Below are 21,688 nucleotides of genomic sequence, written 5' to 3'. Positions count from 1 at the left end.
TACGCACTAGAAACATCAGTGAAGCATCGCCATAAGTTCATGAGATAATCGATATGTTGAATTGAAATGTTAACGCCGATTCTGTTAAAAGTAACGACGGTTGATAAGGTTTATGTTTTCGTTAGTTAAAGAGTTACGGATAGTTTGTGTTGAAGTGTATTTAAAGCAGTCAATGGCGTAGGTAGATTCTGACTGTATGCTGCACTTTAATGTAATGTAGTTGTTATAGTTTTACCTTTGCAAGTATTTACGATGTAAATGTAATATCAAGGAAACAAATGCTGTACAAATCTTGTATTGTTTTATCAACAGTTTTCACCATACATTAATGGGGAAGAGTGAACAGTAAACGGTTAATCTTACAGCGATCCTGTTTTCATTGACTTCTGTTTAACTCGGTGTTTAGTTTGGCGTTCCTTTACACCCGAGCGAGAACACTACAGTGAAAAGGCGGCATTATCAGGTGTTTCAAGTGCTGCAATGACAACTCGATCCAGCATCAAGTCGTTGCCATCCAGTGACAGGGGCAGTAGGGCATCATCAAGTAAGGCCGCCCACGCAAGAGCTAAGGCAGAAGCCGCCAAGGTGTGAGTGTGCTACGCCAAACAAGAAGCAAAATTGAAGATGGAAACGGCTGCCAGAGAAGCCGAAACCCAGTTGGAAAGGGCAAGGATAGCAGCAGAGTTAGAAGTGCTGACGCTGGAACGAGAAGAAGAAGCTGCCAGGGTGGAAGCAGAGTTCATAGAAGATGCTGAAGAAATGCATGATCTGGTTGACGTAAAATCTACTGCAGAAAAGATCAGATTGGGATGCACAAGTGACTATGTCCAATCTCAAATAGACCTGAAGATTCATTCTTCCTCTTCATACTTATTCGATAACGCCCCACTTCATGAGGAGTCTCAGAGAGGCCCGATTGCATCACATCCATCCGAGGAAGACAATTTACCCTTGCAACTCCGCGATGAATTCAAGAATGAAAGGGCTGATGACAAATACTTCGACACCAAACTTACCAGATTTGGCGAGAAGAGAGGCAAAGGCTGAATTCAGAACAGCAAAGTCCATAACAGGGGTACGCCCTTGGTCATATACCCGCCGACATATTTCCCCAGCCCGCATGCCACTTGCAGTTGAACCCCTGGCACAGTATTTAGCACGACGAGATCTCATTACTTCAGGACTGTACCAGTTTGACGATAAACCTGAAAATTACCATGCATGGTACTCCACATTCACCAATGCTATCGATGGAATCCAGCTCAGAGCAACCCAAGAGTTGGATCTTATGGCGAAATGGCTGGGAAAAGAATCATGCGAACAGGTGAGACGCATACTTTCAGTGTACATCAACAAACCCGAGCTAGCCTTAAGCAAAGACTTCAGGAGGGCTATGCGGCCCCCAAAATTATTGAAGCGGCGCTATACCGATGTCTGGAAAATTTTCCTAAGGTGTCAGCCAAGGACCACATTAAGTTAAGGGAGCTCGGAGATTTACTCATGGAGATTCAAGGTGCCAAAGAAGATGGCTACTCAACTGGTCTAGTATACCTAGATACTTCATCCGGGATTAGACAAATCGTGGACAAACTTCCATTTGGGCTGCAGGACAGGTGGGTATCTGTTGCCTCAGAGTACAAAGAAGATCACAATGGTCGATTTCCTCCCTTTGAGTATTTCACTAGGTTTGTGTGCAAGGAGACGAAGAAGCGAAACGACCCTAGCATTATGGGTCCAGGAAGCTGTACGATTTACACCAAGCCAGATAAATCCTCTTCGAATAATTTCAACATTAATAAACACATCTCAGTGCTTAAGACTGAAGCCTTTACAATTAACAATGACCCTCGCAAGAATTGTCTATTGCATAACAAACCCCACCCCCTCAGAAAATGCAGAACATTTAGGGAAAAACCCCTTGAAGAGAGGATGGTCCTTCTCAAGGAGAAAAGAATATGTTTTAAATGCTGTTCCTTGACCTCTCACCTTGCTAGAGAGCGTACGATTGCCGTGAAGTGACCGGAATATAATAGCACTAAAAACAATGGGCCATGCATCCCGGCCCGTTACCGCAAACAGATAACGCTCCTTCACCCCCACAACAGGACGGCGGGGAGGGAGAGGCTCACTCCAGGACAACTGTTGTCAGCTCGAGCTGTACAGAAGTTTGCAGTCAAGCTCAGTCAAGCCGTTCTTGTTCAAAGATCTGCCTCACTAAGGTGTACCCTAAAGGAGCTAAAGACAAGGCCATCAAAGCCTATGTAATTCTGGATGATCAGAGCAATTGCTCACTAGTCAGTCCAGAGTTCTTTAACTTGTTCAACATTGAGAGTGAGCAGTTCCCATACTACCTTAGAACTTGCTCAGGCAACATGGAAACTCATGGAAGGAAGGCAGAAGGCTTCCAGCTCGAGTCCCTGGATGGTAAAGTCGTCATCTGTCTCCCTCCACTCTTAGGGTGCAATGAGATTTTGAAGAACTGCACTGAGATCCTGACGCCAAGTGCGGTGCTACACCAACCACATCTCCACCACATCGCCAGACACATCCCAGAACTGGATCCAAAAGCAGAAATACTCCTGCTATTAGGAAGAGATGTTATCTGGGTGCACAAGGTTAGGCAGCAGGTCAATGGACCACACGACACCCACTTTGCGCAACGCCTGGATCTAGGTGGGGTGGTGATAGGAGAGGTGTGCCCTGGCAATGTACACAAACCGACGGTTAACACACTCAAGACCAATGTGCTAGAGAGTGGCCGCCAGTCAATTTTTCAACCCCGCACAAGTGTTAAGTGTATTAAGGAAGCACGACAAGGCTTTAACAAATGTAAAGTAACTGATGAGACGCTGGGTCAGTCAGTCTTCGCTCAAACTGAGCATGATAATAAACTTGCTCAATCAGATCAAGATGCCATTTCCTTAAAAACAAAGGACACCAAGGTCTTCAGAGATGAAGCAAATAATGGGGTCGCCCCACTGCCTTTCAGAGAACCACGCCAGCGCTTGCCAAATAACAAAGAGCAGGCAGTCAAGCAGTTCACGTCCTTGCAAAAAACCCTGAAAGGAAACCCGAGATGCAGCAACGCACCCGATTAACCCACAAGGTACTATGCAACCTAATGCAGAGGTCACAGCCATTATAAATGTATGATCACTCCTACCTGTGTCTTCTGACCCGGAAAACCCCTTCATTCACCATCAATGCTCCTTACGCAGAAGGCAGGAGCTCCCCCCCCCCCCCCTCCACCAGGGGACTTCTCTGATAAGGATTTGTACACAAAGCGTTGGAGACAGGAATATCTACCTTTGTTGCAACACAGACAGAAGTGGACAGAACCCTGCAGGAATCTTCAAGTTGGAGATTTAGTCCTGCTCAGGGACAAGCAAATCGCCCGCAACTGCTGGCCAATGGCCAGAATCACTGCTACATTCCCTAGCAGGGATAGACATGTCAGGAAGGTTGAGTTGAAAACTACCGACCAAGGTGATGTGAAAATTTACCAAAGGCCAGTTACAAAAGTCATTCTACTTCTATCTAAGGACTGATTAGAGACTGAAGTTTTGTATTATGTTCATTGTGACCTTACGAAGGTCAGGCGGGGAGTGTGTTGCCTTTAAGGCATTTGTTTAGTTTATAATATTTTCGCTTTAGTAAGTCGTGGTTAGCATTTTCTAGCTAAAGTTAGGATTGTTTAAAGTAAATTCGTTGTCTGTGATATATCGCGGCATGCGATGACGTCACATCCGGTTTCGCCGCATCCTGTGGGAAAATACCGGTTTGGAGAAACGGGAAGGTTGGGGGGGGCACACATGTGCGAGTCCAGCGCAAGAAAAGTTGTCTTCCTATGCACTAGAAACATAGTGAGGCAACGCCGTAAGTCATGAGATAATCGATATGTTGAATTAAAATGTTAACGCCGATTCTGTTAAAAGTAACGACGGTCGATAAGGTTTATGTCTTCGTTAGTTAAAGAGTTGCGGATAGTTTGTGTTGAAGTGTATTTAAAGCAGTCAATGGCGTAGGTAGATTCTGACTGTATGCTGCACTTTAATGTAATGTAGTTGTTGTAGTTTTACCTTTGCAAGTATTTATGATGTAAATGTAATATCAAGGAAACAAATGCTGTACAAATCTTGTATTGTTTTATCAACAGTTTTCACCATACATTAATGGGGAAGAGTGAACAGTAAACGGTTAATCTTACAGCAATCCTGTTTTCATTGACTACGGTTTAACTCGGTGTTTAGTTCGGCGTTCTGTTACACCCAAGCGAGAACACTACAATGTACTAATCTACATCTCTTAGCTACCTCTCATTAACACAACATTGTCTTCTACATTCATAGGATTTCATTCTCTAGCAAGTAGCAAGTTGCAACTTTTATACTCCAATAGCCCATACCAAACTTCCTCAGCCGTCTGAGGTGAAAGTGGCACTGTTGTGCTTTTTCACAGACCACATGAGGTCCTCAATGTTGTGGATGCCGAGGAACTTGAATCTGTTGGAAAGATGCTTTGCCGTTGAAAAGCACAAAGGACAAAAGCCTCTGAAGTGATACTTTAACTACTCATTTATTACATCGCTACTGAAAAGATGGATAAAGTAGCTTGATGCTCTTTTATAGCATATGATGGCGATTCCTTTGATAATAATTAGTCTAGGTTGCAATTACTTAGAAAGATAACATGAGAGAAAGTAAGTTTAAGAGCTTCTGGGACATTGCAGCAGAACTGTCAAATGAAATGACAGGCATGAATAGAAATGCACGGCTGTGAGCTTCTTCACAGAGCTGGCCAATGGCAATGCACGCTTCAGGCTCCACTTGGTAGAGGTCCATCCTTGGACATATCCAAGAATATTGCTGCCTGAAAAGACGGGGGTTCAGGATTATGACACAAGCCCAGGTAAAGTTGATCTAGATCTCCTACAGATATCTAGTAACGTTTGGCAATTCCAGTTTAAACCTACACGTTTCTCAGAAATTAGATAAACTGGGGTCCTAAGCAAGTGATAGGAACCTACATTTTATTTGACAATGCAAGGGCAAATGCAATATGCTCAAAGTGTCTTGAGAACAGCATTTGAAAATTATTTATCAATGGATACTTTACAGGCTGCAATAAAGTGAAAACACTTTCTGCTGAACTCAAAGGAAAGCAAAAGCCTAACAATATTGGTGACACAGACTTCATCTTTCTCAGTGCTAGTTGGGCCTCAGTTCAACGAGATCCCCAACATCCAGTGCACAAGGTCATCAGGTTAGGCTACCAAACACAATGAATTCACTCAATTAGCAAAAGTTAAAAAGTTAAAATTTTAAACATTTAATCAAAAATTAAAATTAAAATGCGAACATCCAACTATTTAAAATAAGAATGGAAATAAATGCTCTGCATGCACCAGAGATCAGAGTACAGCTGACATTGAGGCTGTCTGCATGCATATTCACCCAGATTGTTTTTTTCCTTAAGAGATACAGCACGTAAGAGGCCCTTCCAGCTCAATGAGCCTACACCAACCAATTATACATACTACCAATTAAACTACTACCTGGGTAAATAAGACCATAATACATAGGAGTAGAATTAGGTCATTCAGTCCATTGAATCTGCTCTGCCATTTCATCATGGCTGATCGTAGATCCCACTCAACCACATACACCTGCCTTCTTGCCATATCCTTTGATGAAAGTGGGAGGAAATCCGAGCACCTGGAGGAAATCCGAGCACCTGGAGGAAATCCGAGCACCTGGAGGAAATCCATGGGGTCTCGGGGAGAATGTACTAACTTCTTACAGGCAGTGCCTGAATTAAACCCAGGTCACTGGCACTGTATTAGCATTACGCTAGCCACTACACTACCATGCCACTCTCCTCTGGATGTCCTAGTGTGCTGCCATCCCAAAGACATGCAGATTGCCAGGTTAACTGGCCATTTTAAATTGCCCCCAGTGAAAAGATAAATGATAGAATCTCAGAGGAGATCACAAAAATGTGGAAAGAATAAAAAGTTGGGGTTAATTTAGGTGTGCTGTTGGCATGGGCGCAGCAGGCCAAAGGGCCTTTTTCCATGCAAAATCTCACTGTGAATCTCTTATGTTTTGAAACAGATTCTGAGAGAGTTACAAACCATGCAGTTAAATTACTGTTTTGAGGCCAGCGATGTTGTTAAGCATAAATTATGCATGAGAATGCCTCCACAAATACTCATGGAAAATTCATAGCACTTCAAGGTCTTTTTTTAAAACAGTGAGATTAGTTTTTAAGAACCTGAAATTCTTGTTAGATCATCAGTTTCCCAAGATTACACCAGAAACGTCTATAACACCATGTAGCGAAGAATTACGGTCAGCATCTTGGGGATTTCTGCATTTAACTGAAGATGTATATAATCCAAGAGCTGCTCTCTGATTTACACAACATTCCTTAACTACAAGCTGGCCCTTCAACTCATTGGGAATCACCACTTTGGAATCCAGAAGCAGTAGAGGCACCTAGAGAAACAGAACCAACATAGTTTGGAATATAACTGAATTAACACTGAAAGGTAATGAAAGAGGTGGAGACATCTGCATAATTCACAACCACTGACATTGAGTCAGGGATCACTTTAAGAAGCTGGTCTAATGTGATGTAATGACGCAAAGTTACTTACCGTACTTTACATTGTGTTTGGCTGACAATGAAGCGAGTTGCTACGGTTTCCTTTAAACTTAAAACACCTCAGCCATTTGATTTATGAAAACCTACACTATCATTTCAGTTTTCTTTCATTGCCAATGTCACTACAAGAACTTGGCAGTTTGCTCCTCATCTTTGGTTGCCAAAATCAAACACATTAGCTATTGATTATATCCCACTCTGCACGTTTGATTCTATAAGCAATAGTAACACAAAAACCACATCATTTTGATAATCTATGCAAATGACCTTCTACCGTCTAAAACCTTCCCCCAGCTGCTACTAATATCTGTCACCTAGACATCCTTGTTCTCTCCTCAGCACATTTAACTGGCACAACATAGCTATTACCCCAACAGACCGGAATCAGCAGCTTTTATTTTTATTCCTTGCACTGTACTTCACAACTCTCCTTGAAACATTAAAATATCTTGCTGCAAATATCTCACCTACCAGAAGACAATAACATAGTACAAAAACCTTGACTCAAGTCTGTCCTTATTTATGCATTTTTTCATAAATTATATTCCATTTCTTTATTTTCCTCTCAATCTCTGCAAGAAAATGAATCTCTAGGTAGCACATGGTAAAAATGTATGCACCATGACAGCAAATTTTACTTTGACTTTGAGTCACAAAACAATCAATTTACTTAACATATGCACATTTATAAATGTAGGTAAATATTCTCTGAATTTGGATTATTTTGGTGATACTCATATACTGAAAACATATAATTATGTTTGATATACTGGGAACAAAAGTAGATTTACATTGAACTCCAGCAGACTTCATAGCAACACCAGACAATACATAGTCTTTCAATTCATTTCACTGCAACACATAATCATAATGAAATCATGTTGTCAAGCCAAACCACAGCGACATGTAAGGAACAGATCAGGAAAATTTTGAATCACAGAGGTCCACAGGATGATTAGGTGACAGTACACCCTTTTGAAACTGCGTTCAAGATAACCTAATTGCAGAACAGTTTCCTTTGGTGTAAATGATAGTGGTTAATGATATGACCAGTCACAACAAATAGTTGTACAAGTGACCTTCCCTCTATTGTGCATTTCTATGTTCCAGTAATATTATAAGTATATTGTTCGATTAAGAATTGTGTGTTGTTTACATAATAAATTGTGGGTTATCTGTAAAGTATGTGAATGGCATACGTTATCATTCCACCAGGTGATGAGTGTGCATCTCGCCAAAAGTGAAACTAAGAACATGGTTATCTCCCAGCTCCCGTTCTTCTTCTAATTAGTTTATTTTAGAATTACGAAACCTTATGCTGTCCATTCAATTATACTTTTCTTAAGAATTACTCACTGTGAAAGAAAACGGGGCATTGCTTTGAGCATAGGCTAGTTCAGATTCCCATTTGTGATCCTAAAATCAAAAGAACTGTAGAGTAGCTCCGGAGAAAAATAGTCAAAAACTGTTTCTGGAGAAAGACAGAAGGCACGAAAGAAAAGGAAGCAGGAAATCAGAGCCTCATCACAATCACACCTGGGTGGTTAGACATTAAGACAGCGCATATGTGTATTGAGCTTTAATGTGTAATCATGTTGTTGGGAGGGTGCCCCAAGGCAAGCTCAAGGAGAAAGGAAGAAAACAGGTAAATCACTCCCTCATCCCTCCTGATAACAGAAACATCTGACAGGCACTGCCAAAGGGATGAAGTCACCTGTCAGTATAACGTTAGATGCAGGCAGACAGAAACGTTTCACTCACTACCACTTCCATTTATGCAAGACCTTTATCAAAGCATGAACATTCCATGGCGTTACATTGGAGCACCATTAAAATAAAAAGCAAACTGGCCCAATGGTACATAAGGTATTTGTGCTGAAGGTTGGTAACTCGGTCAAAGAAGCTGGCTCTGTGGGCGGCTAAAGGCATTACCACTAATGGTGGAGAGATTAAAATGGGGTCACATCAGAAGGCCAGTATTAGAGGATGGTATATAATCTGAAATGTCGATAATCTCAATTTATGGATATGGGGGTTGGGGGGGGGGGAATAATCCAGCTAAAATTATACTGGCCATAGAAGAAATTTGAAAAAGCGAAAATAATTAAATTATTGATCGAAAAGGAGTCAGTGTATGCCAGTAAACAGATGAGAAAATGTAGATATTGCCCACAAGTAGGAGAGCTAAAATAATGTCATGGAATCAAAGTCATGCAGCATGGAAACAGAGGTTTCATGTCTATGGCAATCATCTAACTAATCCTATTTACCAACACTTGTATACATCGGCAAATCACATGCTCATCTAGATATACCAAAATTAACTCTTGCTCAAAGGTTGTAAGAAGCAGAGTGTGGTGAACTACATATACCTGTCTGGACACGCCCCTCTGATGACTGCTCCTGTGGCTCCTCCCACAGACCCCTGTATAAAGGCGATTGCAGGCACTGCTCCTCCCTCAGTCTCCAGGATGTTGTGTGGTGGTCTCTTGCAGCTAATAAAAGCCTATCGTTCACCTCTCGTCTCCGAGAGTTATTGATGGTGCATCACAGAGACATTTAATATTTTTAAGACTGGGGTAGAGAGATCGTTAATAAGTAGATGTGAAAGATAATCAAAGGTAGACAGGAGTGAAGAACTGAGATTACATTCAGATCTATTGTGATCTTATTAAATGGCACAGCAGGGGTAATGTGCTGCATGGCTCACTCCCTTCTCTAATAAATTCTTACATTCATATAATGCAAAGAACGATGAGGGCAGCAGAGATTTCGATGGCCTGGAGGTCACCAAGGGAGGATGGCCAGGGAGCTACAAAAAGGTACAATAAGAGAGCTAAAGGTTTCAACAGTTCTGCAGCAGAGCTGAAACATAGGTGGAGTCAGGTAGTATAACACAAGTTGAAACACATAGAAAAGAGGTCCAGCTTCCTATGGGAAAAATGTGCAATCTGTTCTTTCAGTGGTGGGCACATTGGAAATTAAAAAAAAAAAAATTTTTAAACAATTGGAAATCTACGCATCTTAAGAAGACTATCCAAAGGCTGAGGCTGACATAACTGGGCAATAAGTGTACATCGAATAGGCACTATTGGTCAGTTCTACACCAAAAAGTGAGGCAGGAATGTGAGAAGTTGATCATCAAGACTGGATTATTTGTGTTTTGCATCTTTAAATTGACAGCAAAGAAGTAGGTTATTTACAAAGTATTTCTAGAGCAAATTCCGTTTGGGATTCTACACCACAACAATCTCGTACAGCACAAATAAATGAGAATTGCAGGTATATACAGAGCATGATGCTCATAAACAAAGAAACAAGTTTTTGCTAAACCATACCTCTAGCCATTGTCCATGTGATTGCATTTTGAGGATGACGCAGGGGTCTGGCTTGGAGAGTGCATCCCGATCCGATATCCCTTTGCACGATACCCGCAATTCCACCTTCGTCAGGCAGGGGCTGGAAAATAGTCCCAGCGTATTGGCAGCTGACTCATAAATGTTGCTCATCCTCTTCGCAACACGTTACACTGCAAGAAAAATTGACAAATTTCTAAGTTTGCTAGTCTTTGGAGCTCCAAGGATTTGGTAAATATTGCCAAATGTTGAAAATATAAACTGCTGTGTTTTAATGTTATTAACTATTTGTATGGGCATCTTTAAAGGCACTGTGTAAAATATCTCCAGGCACTACATGGTGAGCAAAATGGCCAGTTTCTGCACTATAAATACTGTTATGTGATTGTCCACAGAGATGCTGAGGAAGATGACTATCAGCTTGATTACAAAGATAAAAGTAAAGCATCTGATAAAGGAAAGAGATGGTCATGTGCAGAGATGTAAGGAGCAAATTTCAGCCTTTAGGGTGTTGGGAGCTGAAGAATAGCGTGATTAAATTCAGGAGTGAGCTAGTGCTCAGAAATGGAGAAATTCAGGCATCCTGGAGTATTGTAGAACTGATCAAGATTACTGCTAAAGATTGGGGTGGATGCAAGGTCATTGCAGATTTATAAATAAGGATGAGAAATTTGAAAATCATATCTAGTATAAAACAGCAAGCAAGGTGCTGTGAGTATAGAAGGCTTGGTGTGAATTAGAATGCTAGTGGCAGGACTTTGAATCATCTCAGATTTCCACATCAGATCAGTTTCCAGGAGGCTGAGGATGTTCATACAGAAAAATATCTCATTCCATTTAATCGTCTCTGACTTAACTAGCATGTTTTCAAAATGCTTGAATAATAATCCATTTCAGCCTAATCAAGGATTTGCTGGGTCCTACATTACTTGCTCTGTGAAAAGACTGAGAATGTGTAAAGTAAGTTAGGTGTTGGAACGAGAGTTAAACTCTAGCATTTCCTCTGATACACACCCAACTGCAATAAAGGGCGAATATAACACAAGATATACTGCAGACGCTTAAGATCTTGAGCAACACACACAAAATGCTGAAAGGTCTCAGCCCAAAATGTCTACAGATGCCCCCTGACCTCCTGAGTTTCTCCAGCTTTTTGTGCATGTTGCACAGTTATATATCATAGCTTTAAGATGAAGTATTCAGGTTAAATCCTCTGCTATGCACCTGTATTACATGGCACTGGTAATAACACTCCTTAATAACACTACATCCTTATTATGAGGCTTAGTTTAAAATCTGTCACACACCGTACCATCATTATGAAGCTTTCATTTACAAAACTATGGCCTAATTTTATATTAATTATAAATGTAAAAGCTATAATTAACCGTCAAGAGGATCATTTTATGTTTTTATTTTACTCTTAAAGTTTGAAGTAGTTTTAAAGCTTTTCATTTTGATCCATTCTGAGATGCTTTTATGGATGCATAAACTATAAAGAATCTACAGTACAAAAGCAGGCCATTCAGCCCATCTGGTCTGAGCCAGCATTTGTGTTCCATTCAAATGCAGCCCATTCATCCTCAGGAAACTACTCTTTTCCCCACCTTTTTATGCCTTTGTCCCATTCACCTCATCTTAGCAAAGTGCAAGTTTCACATTCCCACAGTTTCCATCATAAAGTTCTTCCTCCCAAAATTCCTCATAGAATGTCATTGTCTTACCTTGATGGACTCTAGTTTGTTTTTAATGAGTGGAAATGTTTCATGTTCACTTTATCATAACTTTGCAATTCTATCATTACAACCTTGTACTTCTTCTATCAAAGAAAACCCATTATGATCAGCCTTGTCAATAAAATTTAACCTCAGATTGCCAATGGCATTCAGTATTTCTCTGCACGTTCCCCAGAGCCTCTGTCCATCGCATGTCAAGTCACCGTCAACTGTTAACTACTGTGCTACAGTTCAAATTCTTCAATATTCCCTCCAAGGGTCATCACTTTGTCATGATGGAGAGCCTTGTGAGCTCCTGAGGGCCTTAAGTGTCACCCATGACAGTAAGGTTGGGGTGGGTGTGTTCCAGACGAAGAGCAGCCCAATCAAGACCTCAATGGTGAAGTTGGTAGAAGTTATAGGAAAGATATCAAAAAATTAGAGAGCGTGCAGAGACCATTTACTAGGATGTTACCTGGGTTTCAGCACTTAAGTTACAGAGAAAGGTTGAACAAGTTAGGTCTCTATTCATTGGAGCGTAGAAGGTTGAGGGGGGATTTGATCGAGGTATTTAAAATTTTGAGAGGGATAGATAGAGTTGACGTGAATAGGCTGTTTCCATTGAGAGTAGGGGAGATTCAAATTAGAGGACATGATTTGAGAGTTAGGGGGCAGAAGTTTAAGGGAAACACGAGGGGGTATTTCTTTACGCAGAGAGTGATAGCTGTGTGGAATGAGCTTCCTGTAGAAGTAGTGGAGGCCAGTTCAGTTGTGTCATTTAAGGTAAAGTTGGATAGGTATATGGACAGGAAAGGAGTGGAGGGTTATGGGCTGAGTGCAGGTAGGTGAGACTAGGTGAGATTAAGAGTTCGACACGGACTAGGAGGGCTGAGATGGCCTGTTTCCGTGCTGTGATCGTTATATGGTTATATGATGACATCACAATGGGATTGGAGCAGAGAAGGATGCCCAGCCGTCTTGCATTCCATGCCACAAAGACACAAAGGCATTCTTCATCAAGGGAATCCACTCTGACATTCCGGATATGCGAATCCTGAATCAGCCACCTGAGGACCCACCAATAGACAACCCTTTAGGAGAACATCATACTCAACTCAAGCGAATGCTCTACCTACTTTTACTGTGATGAATATTTGTTTCTTGGGCAAGGAGGCCACGTTTTGCCAAGTTTAGCATCCTAACTACAACAGTTACCCCTTGTAAGATCAAACAGTGCATGTTAATTTCCCAACTAATTTTTTGTTTATTGGAAATAATTTGGAAAACGTAGCTCAGGTGTTTGCTGGTTGGGTTGAGTTGTCCTCCACTCATCACCATACATGGAGATATCATCAGTTAATTTGTAGTGAGTCTTCTGAATGCTTGGCCTTTATATACTGATCAATTAGCTGATTGGTCATCATTACAGAAACTCAGCTGTGATGTAGGGAGGCGTTTACATAACTTATTGGTTGTGTGGTGAATTCCATCTGCTGTGAACTAGAATTTTGCCTAGATTAAGTCTACATGTCTGTTTACAGAATTGTTTGCGGAAAACTAAGCTTCTGCAAATGCTCTTGTATGCTGCGTGTTTGACTTTCACTAGTGTCAGTCGAATTTGTGCCACTATCTTCTTGGGTAGAGACGAGTGAGAGTTGACCATGCTGCTTTACAGCCAGTAGATGTTCTTGGATTCTTGTGGGTCGTTTTCTCCTGGTTTGGCTGACGTAGTATTTGTTGCGGTCCCTGCAGTCTCTACCGATGAAGATCAAAAAAGGGGCACACGTTCAGCTAGCCATCAATGAAAGTCGTGGCGCAAGCAAATACGCTTCATCCCATTTATGAGCCAATACAGGCAAAGTTCCAGACCACAACACATGGAGTTCACCACGCAGCCTATCAGCAAGGAGATTTCCTCCATCATACATCATAACTGAGTTTCTGTAACGATGACCAATCAGCTGATTGGTACGTATATAAAGGCCTGGTATTCAGAGGACACATCAAAAGTTAATAGTGCACTGATAATGTCTCCTTGCATGGTGATGAAATATTTGCAAATTAATTGTCAAGATCAGAACAACTCAGACCTACTGTTTCTTTGTTTAGCTTTTGGGAGCAAATGGGTCTTCAGTTCTTGAAATGTAAATCGGAATCAGTAATCAACTTGAAGTTAAAATGCAGCTTTGCAAAGAAGCTCTATCTATGGAGCGGACTGCTAGCTGGCAACTCCAAGTTTATTGCTGCTCAAGAGATACAGTACAAGACAATGGGTTATTTCATTTGGCATATTTCAAAATAGACAACACTGGCTAAGTTACTTAGTTTGAAGTCACTTGCAAACCAGATGAATGGTATCATTTAGCAGACCAGTAACTGAACTATTAACATGAGAAGTTTTACATACTACTAGAATTTAGCTTCATAGCGTTGACAGTGGGTAGCTGGGAGTTATGTCTCCTAAAAGCTTTCAGCTCATTTGTGTAAAAAAAAAGTGTCTGAGGAAATATCACAAGTGAGAAGGAAACAATAAATGTAGAGAGCAGTTCAGGTTATTAGGAACGGGATAATGAACATCAAGAATCAGGAAAGATACACAGGGTGAACTAGAATCCATTCCTCTGCCTTTAATGTCTGTGATGGACGATTATTTTGTCTGCATTGTTGGTATGTCTTTTTGGTTTATAGGAATTGTACCTATGTTTTAGAAATTCATTGTGTTTTAGAAATCGTGTGCAACTTAAAAATGCTTAAGAGAGAAATCCTCTGAGGCTCAGTGATGAGCACTCTTTCAGCTGAGGTTGAAAGCTGTAAAAAGAAACAGTTCTTTCTGTTTACTATGAATGCCAGCAATAAAATGAACCTCAGGGTGGTATATAGTGACATACGTGAACTTTGATAATGAAATGACTTTGATCTTGAGCATGGATCAATACGTGTAACTAAGGTGTAGTGGCTATTACAGAGACCTGGTTGAGAGAAGGACAAGAATGAGTGCTTAATGTTCCAGGGTTTCAATGTTTTAGAAAATATACGAGGGAGGTAAAAGATGGTGGTCGTGTTGCACTACTAATCAAGGGGACAATATCACAGCTGCACTCAGTGGGGACGTATTGGAGGGCTCATCCACTGAGTCTACATGAGTGTAACTATTTAGAGAAGGATCAATCAGATGGAATTGTACAACAGACACCCCCGCAATAGCCTCTAGGGATATTGAGGATCAGATATGAAAGCAGATTAAGGAAAGGTATAAAATTAATAAGGTTGTTGTCATGGTGGACTTCAAATTCCCTCATATAAACTGGGACCACCTTAGTGCAAGAGGTATAGACAGGGCAGAATTTTGTTCAGGTACATCCAAAATGATCTGTTAAATCAACATGTAGATAGACCAAGGGGAGGGGATGTACATGATCTCATGTTGGGTAATGTACCTGGCCAGGTGACTGACCTTTCAATGGGTGAGAAACAGGGAATGGTAAAACCAGTTCCTTAAGTTTCAAGATAGCTATAGATATGGACAAGTATGGACCTTGTGTGCCATCACTAAACTGGATTAGGGCAAATTACAAGCACATTAGGCAGGAACTCAAGAGTTAATTGCAAACAGTTGTTTTTGAAGAAGTCCACATCCAACATGTGAAGAGATTTGAGTGCTGTACGACTTGGAAGGCTTTATAGGAATACGTAAAGGGAATGGGATATAGCCGTTGTTGTAATGAAACAATCATTTGGTCAAGGAACTAAAATCAATTACACAACGTAGTAACAAGTGCAGATCAAAGACTAGCAACCCAGTGGCAAGTAACTCATCTCAAAACTCCCCAAAGCCTGCCCCCACCTATCCGGGGCAAGTCGGAAGAGTGATGGAAAGCTCTTCACTACTAGATGAGTGCAGCTTCAACAGCGTTGAATAAGCCCAATACCCTACAGGATATAGCAGTCCATTTGATAGGCACCCTATGCATAACCATTCCTTCACTCCACCAAGGCACAGTAGCAGCAATTTGCACCATCTACAGAATGTACTTTGGTAGGAGAGAAGCCAAGAAGAAACCCAGAATAGTGATTATTAGAAAGATGTTGGTGACGCAGGTAGATAAAACAATTAGAGTGATAACCATAGAGATACACACAGCATGGAAACAGGCCTCTCAACACACATTATAAAGAACAAGATTAGCTTTAATAGTCACATATACATTGAAGCATCAAAACATGCAGTAACACACACAAAATGCTAGAGGAATAAACAGTCGACGCTTTGGGCTGAGACCTTTCATTAGGTTAACATAGAAACGTACAGTCGCTACCCAACACTGTCCCAGGTTGTGCTGGGACAGCCCACAAGTGTCGCTATACCTCCAGTGCCAATGTAGCATGCCCACAACTTACTAATCCTAACCCATAAGTTTTTAGGATGTGAGAGGAAACCAGAAATCAGGCAGTCACGTGGAGGGCAAACAAGCTCCTTACAGATATCAACGGGAACTAAACCCCAGTTGCTGGCATTGTAAAACATTCTGCTACCTATTCCACTACTACGCTATCTTTCTCCACATGGACCATCCAGCCCACATCAATAAAAATGCCCCTGGTCCTTAATGTCTATCCCAGATGATCCCCAACTTCATGAGGAACAAATGATTGCAGCCAATTAACCTACAAACAGCAATAGCAGCTCGCTTTCCTGAGTGTATATATTCTTCTGAATTTGGAAGGAAATGAAGAGCTCTCAATGAAACATAGCTACAGGCTTTGACTGACTTCAACAGAAAAGTTATTTCCTCTGACTTTGGCAGTCGCACCAGAATAAGGACTGGGCATTCAAAATTGAAATAAGAAATTTCTCCACCCAGATGGCAGCAAAACTTTGCAATTTGCTCCCTAAAGTATCTGTGTGCGCTCAGTCACTGATTATATTCCACACATAGGTCGATGGATTTTTTAGATATTAAAGGAATGCAGAGTTATAGGGTTAGAGCAGGTAAAGTAGCACCATGGGAAAAGCATTGAAGCTAGAATAGTGCATCACAGTACAGGCCATTCAGCCCACAATATTGTGCCAACCAGCATAAACCTGCTCCATGATCAATCTGACGCTACCCTCTTACACACCCTGTAAGCCTCTATTTTCTGCACACCTCTTTAATATTCCTATTGTGTCAGCCTGTACCACTCTCCCCGACAGTTCATTCCAGATACTTGTTATTCTTTGTAAAAAACAAACAACCTCTGACATCTCTCCTTGATGTTCCTCCACTCATCTTAAAAAGGATGTCTTATGGTTTTGGCCACTGCTAGCTGTACACATACACACACACACTTCCTATCATCTTATGTGCCTCCAACGAGCTGCTTCTCATCCTCCTTCATGCCAAAGGGAATAGCCCTAACTCACTTAACGTCTCATAAGACATGCTCCCTAATCCAGGCAGCATCCTGTTAAAGCTTCTCTTCAGCTTTTCTAATGCTTCCACATTCTTCTTTAATGAGGCGAGCTGAACTGGACTCCCAGTGTGGTCTAACTAGAGTTTCATAGAGCTGCAATATTACCTCTTGGCTCTTGAACTCAATTCCCCAACTAATGAAGGTCAGCACACCATACGTCTACATTAGAACCCTATCATCTTGCACAGCAACACTGATGGATCTATGGATTTGGAGCCCATGATCCTCCTGTTCTTCCATACTGTGAAGGATCCTTCCATTAACTTTTAACTTTGCCTTCAAGTTCAATCTTCCAAAGTGTGGTCACTTCTCTGGATTGAACTTTCCACCCAACTCTGCATACTGTCTATATCCCATTGCAACCTCCAACTACCTTATACACTATCCAAAACACGTCCAACCTTTATGTCACCTGCAAATTTAACTAACCCCAACACTCCATTTCTTCACCCAAGTCATTTATAAAAATCACAAAAGAAAAGCTAGCGTCACAGAACAGAATTCTGCAGAACACCACTAGTAAGAGAATAGCCATCATCCCAGCTGACATTATCCTGCTAACAAACAAGAGAAAGTCTGCAGATGCTGGAAATCAAAGCAATGCACACAAAATGCTGGAGGAGTTCAGCAGGTCAGACGGCATCTATGGAACCTTTTCCATTGGTGCTGCCTGGCCTGCTAAGTTCCTCCAGCATTTTGTGTGTATGTCATAATCCTGCTTCTATTTCCTAAGAGATGATGAAATATGCTCTAGCTATGAAAGCCTCTCTTTTATCTTTAATATTTAATGATTATTCTGAGATCGTATCGATACCAAGGATGTCTACAGATGGAGAAAGAGGTATTTATGGTCTCCCAACAGTGCCTTTTAATATGTTTTGTTTTAAGTAAGCCATCCATTGCTCAGGTTCAAAAACAGATTCTGATCTTGTCTATAGAGTAGACTTGTCAAGAGCTACAGTAATGGGAAGGAGTTTCAAACAACTGCAACAAGGATGTGTCACGAGAAAAACAATAAGCAATGACAGAAGTGTATGTGACTGAAATATATTCCAATATTCCTGATTTGAACACCATCCTCTTACCTCTAGGACACAGATTAACCTCCCTCTGACAGATAAGAGCTAGCACCTCTCTTCAAGAAGAGATTGATTGGTCTCAACGTCATTGTGAATGCAAGTTTTAATAATGATTATTTTAAAATTGTCACTTAAAATGCCCCACTTTATTGAACATCCCAAAGCACTTCATAGAAGGTTCTAATACGTCATAATTACACAATAATGTTCACCCCTCAATAGAAAAAAAACATACTTTGGTTAGATAAGACTGTAGACAAACAAACTAAACTTCTCCCAAAAGGTGATAGAGTGAAGAGAAAACATCACACAAGGGAAGTTGCTCAACTAACTTAGAGTGGTATATCATAGTACACCTATAGTGTTAATAAACTTTAACAAAAGGAATAATTAATAGCTCTTAAATTATAAATATTCATTTTACAAAGGATCTCTCCAATTCATTGTCTTTCAACACATAGTAGAAAATGAGATTACCTGAATGGAAACTGGAAAAGTGCTAACAATTTCAACACACAAAGCACCCTGAGGAAATCTTGCCATATTGCCAACTCTGTATACACTAAAATCACTTTGCAACAGTACAACTTGATTATTTTTGCACATTTTTAAATAATCTTTTCAAAATACATAATTGATTCACTTGTTTATTTATCATGTTTTATTTTATTTATTATTTTTTCCCTCTCTCTCTCTCTCTGCTAGATTATGCTTTGTATTGAACTGCTGCTGCTAAGTTAACAAACTTCTACATGCTGGTGATAATCAACCCGATTCTGATTTATGCACAATGTGAATAGGACATAAATTGTTTTTCATTAAACTGCAAGTTATCTATAGAAATCTTGGCCAATACATAATTCATTAAATCAGATCCAAAAAGATGAGGTCTATGAGTTTGATTATTCTGTTATACTCAACATTCTTTTTCTTAACCTCAAGACTTCCAAAAATGCTTTACAGCCAAAGATGTTTCCTGAGAGTGCGATCACTGCTGCAATGTGGGACAATAACATCAGGGAATATATCCTTGGTGCTTAGAAGACAAAGCAGTTTCGGTGCAGATTAATCATTGCACTTCGACGGTAAATTCAGTCGCACTCCTGTCAAACACGGCACCAAACAGGTTCACGTTGCCCAATATTTGTGTGATGGAGAACAGGATCAGAGCACCATATATATGTTGTGACTCTGTGGACTCATTCCAATCCTCACCAGAATATTGATCCCAGTCCAGTGACCAGGTTGCAGTCATAACCATGGATCCTGAATGATTTTATTATTGATGCATAGAGACAGTCCTTCTGGATTCCCCACTGATCCCCTGATTGTAACACCCGAGACTCAGTACTTTGTCCTCAAGAATAACAATCAACTCTTATATACCCATAATGGCTCAGCAAAAAACTCATGAAATGCAACTCAGGAAGGCTGCTGTCTTCACGGGCAGGAGCATCCATTATTAAAGACCTCCAGCACCCAGGGCATGCCCCTTTCTCACTGTTCAGGAACAGCTTCTTCCTCTCTGCCATCCGATTCCTAAATGAACATTGAAGCGTTGTACGCTACCTCACTTTTTTAAAAAAATACAGTATTTCTGTTATTGCACTTAAAAAAAAATCTATTCAATATAAATAATTTATTTACTTGTTTATTATTATGTTTTATTTTATTTATTATTTTCTCTCTGCTAGATTAGGTATCGCATTGAACTGCTGCTAAGTTAACAAATTGCACGTCACGTGCCGGTGATAATAAACCTGATTCTGATTCTGACAGCATGAATGTCAACCAGCACTGAGTCAGCAGAATACCGTCAAAAGTATTTTGCTGTCATTCACAATCATACATGGAAAATCCAGAGCAAAAACAGATACAGAAATGACAATCATAATAAGAGATAAAAAATTATTGAGAGTTACAGTGTTCAGTACAAAAACGGGTCCTTTAGACCTGTAAATCTTTCCTATCCCTGCATCTGTCGAAATTTCTTTTGAAGGACATAATTCTGCCTTTCTCTAGTATTTTCACTGGGAGCTTGTTCCATATACCCACCACATTCTGTGAGAAACACCTGCTCCTCACATCCCCTTTACTCCTTCCCCTCTCATTTCAAACCTATGCCATCTGGTTCTAAACTCCCCTCCCTTTGTGGGGGGGGGGGAGAAGAGAGATTGTATTTGCCCCATGAATGCCTTCACTCTCATTTTATGAACCTCTACAAGTTCACCCATTGGCCTCCAACTAGCCGCAACCTGCCCAATCTGTTGGTGTAACTCAAGCCTCCAGTCCCAGCAGCATCCTTCTGAATTTGTCCTGTACCCTCAAGCTCAGTTGTAGTGTGGTGAGCAAAAATGCACACAAACTCCAAATGTGGTCTAACCAACGTTTGCACAACTGCATCATGACATTCCAGCTCTTGAACTCTGCACCACAGCCAATGAGGGCAGGTGTACTGTATGGCCTACATTATAATAAGGGACTACTTTATATTTATACTACTTTATATTTACATCATTGCATGCGCATTATAATAAGGGACTACTTTATATTTATACTACTTTATATTTACATCGTTGCAAGCGCTATTAGCCTCGTATTGATCTGTAAGTGTGTGTGTCAAGTTTGGACTCTACCAGTAAAGAACTTTTTCCCGTCTCCAGCACTTTTTAAAAAAAATAACATAGTTGTGTAACCAGGCCACATACACAACAAATTGGCGACGAGAATTATGAACCTTGTTACGTACCCGTGGGTGTCTTGTACCTGTCACGTGACCATGATGTAATTGAAGTTATGCTAGACATGAAGTAATGGTCTTGTGATGGGGGAGTGATGTCATTTTCCCTCCAGTGAGGTCATGCGATAGTTTTTTTTCCAATCAGGTATAAAAGGAGAACCCCACCCTGTGACATGGGCAGTTCATGGTGGAGTTTGCTATGAACTCCATGCTGCTGCGTATTCCGATATTATGACACAGTTTCGTATAAAAGTGGAGTTTTATATTCTGCCTTAAGTATCAAAAGTTATTGCTGGCGGTTTCGCTATATTACTGCCAGTAAAGTCAGTGGAGAGTGAAGATTCTTCAGAGTTCAGACATACTGAAGGATTTGGAAAGTTAATGTCAACGGTGAAACAGATTCAAACTTTGTTTAATCTTCGTACGAGGAAGTAGTAACTTGTGTCCGTGATAATTCCTGCTTTGCCAATAAAAAGAGCAGTGAGTTGGATACAAAGTTACGCCAAAGAAAGGTCAGTGCCTTTTAAGCCGTTTATTTCCTTCGATCATAAATCCTCCAGGAAAAGCATACTGCAGCTAGGATCAACAGTAATGCAACAAAAGAGAATTTAACATCTTTCAAAAAGTTTCTCCTTTTAACTGACTGTAAAACTTTGGACTTTTGCATTACTACTTTAA

The 21,688-nt window shown here is 40.6% G+C and overlaps 1 protein-coding gene across 5 annotated transcripts in view; it reads right to left on the bottom strand.

Annotated features, from left to right (window-relative positions):
- LOC132378352 (copine-4) overlaps positions 1 to 21,688 on the bottom strand; it is a 347,486-nt gene that overhangs the window by 276,774 nt on the left and 49,024 nt on the right. For all 5 annotated transcript variants that reach the window (XM_059945192.1, XM_059945196.1, XM_059945195.1 and 2 more), the window contains exon 2: positions 10,005 to 10,195. In XM_059945192.1, coding sequence (XP_059801175.1) covers positions 10,005 to 10,175 — 171 coding nt within the window. In that variant the 5' untranslated portion in view covers positions 10,176 to 10,195. The remainder of the gene's footprint in view (positions 1 to 10,004; positions 10,196 to 21,688) is intronic.

This window comes from Hypanus sabinus, chromosome 20 (genome assembly GCF_030144855.1).
Source record: "Hypanus sabinus isolate sHypSab1 chromosome 20, sHypSab1.hap1, whole genome shotgun sequence".
Lineage (NCBI taxonomy): Eukaryota > Metazoa > Chordata > Chondrichthyes > Myliobatiformes > Dasyatidae > Hypanus > Hypanus sabinus.
This window is presented reverse-complemented; position numbering and strand designations above follow the sequence as displayed.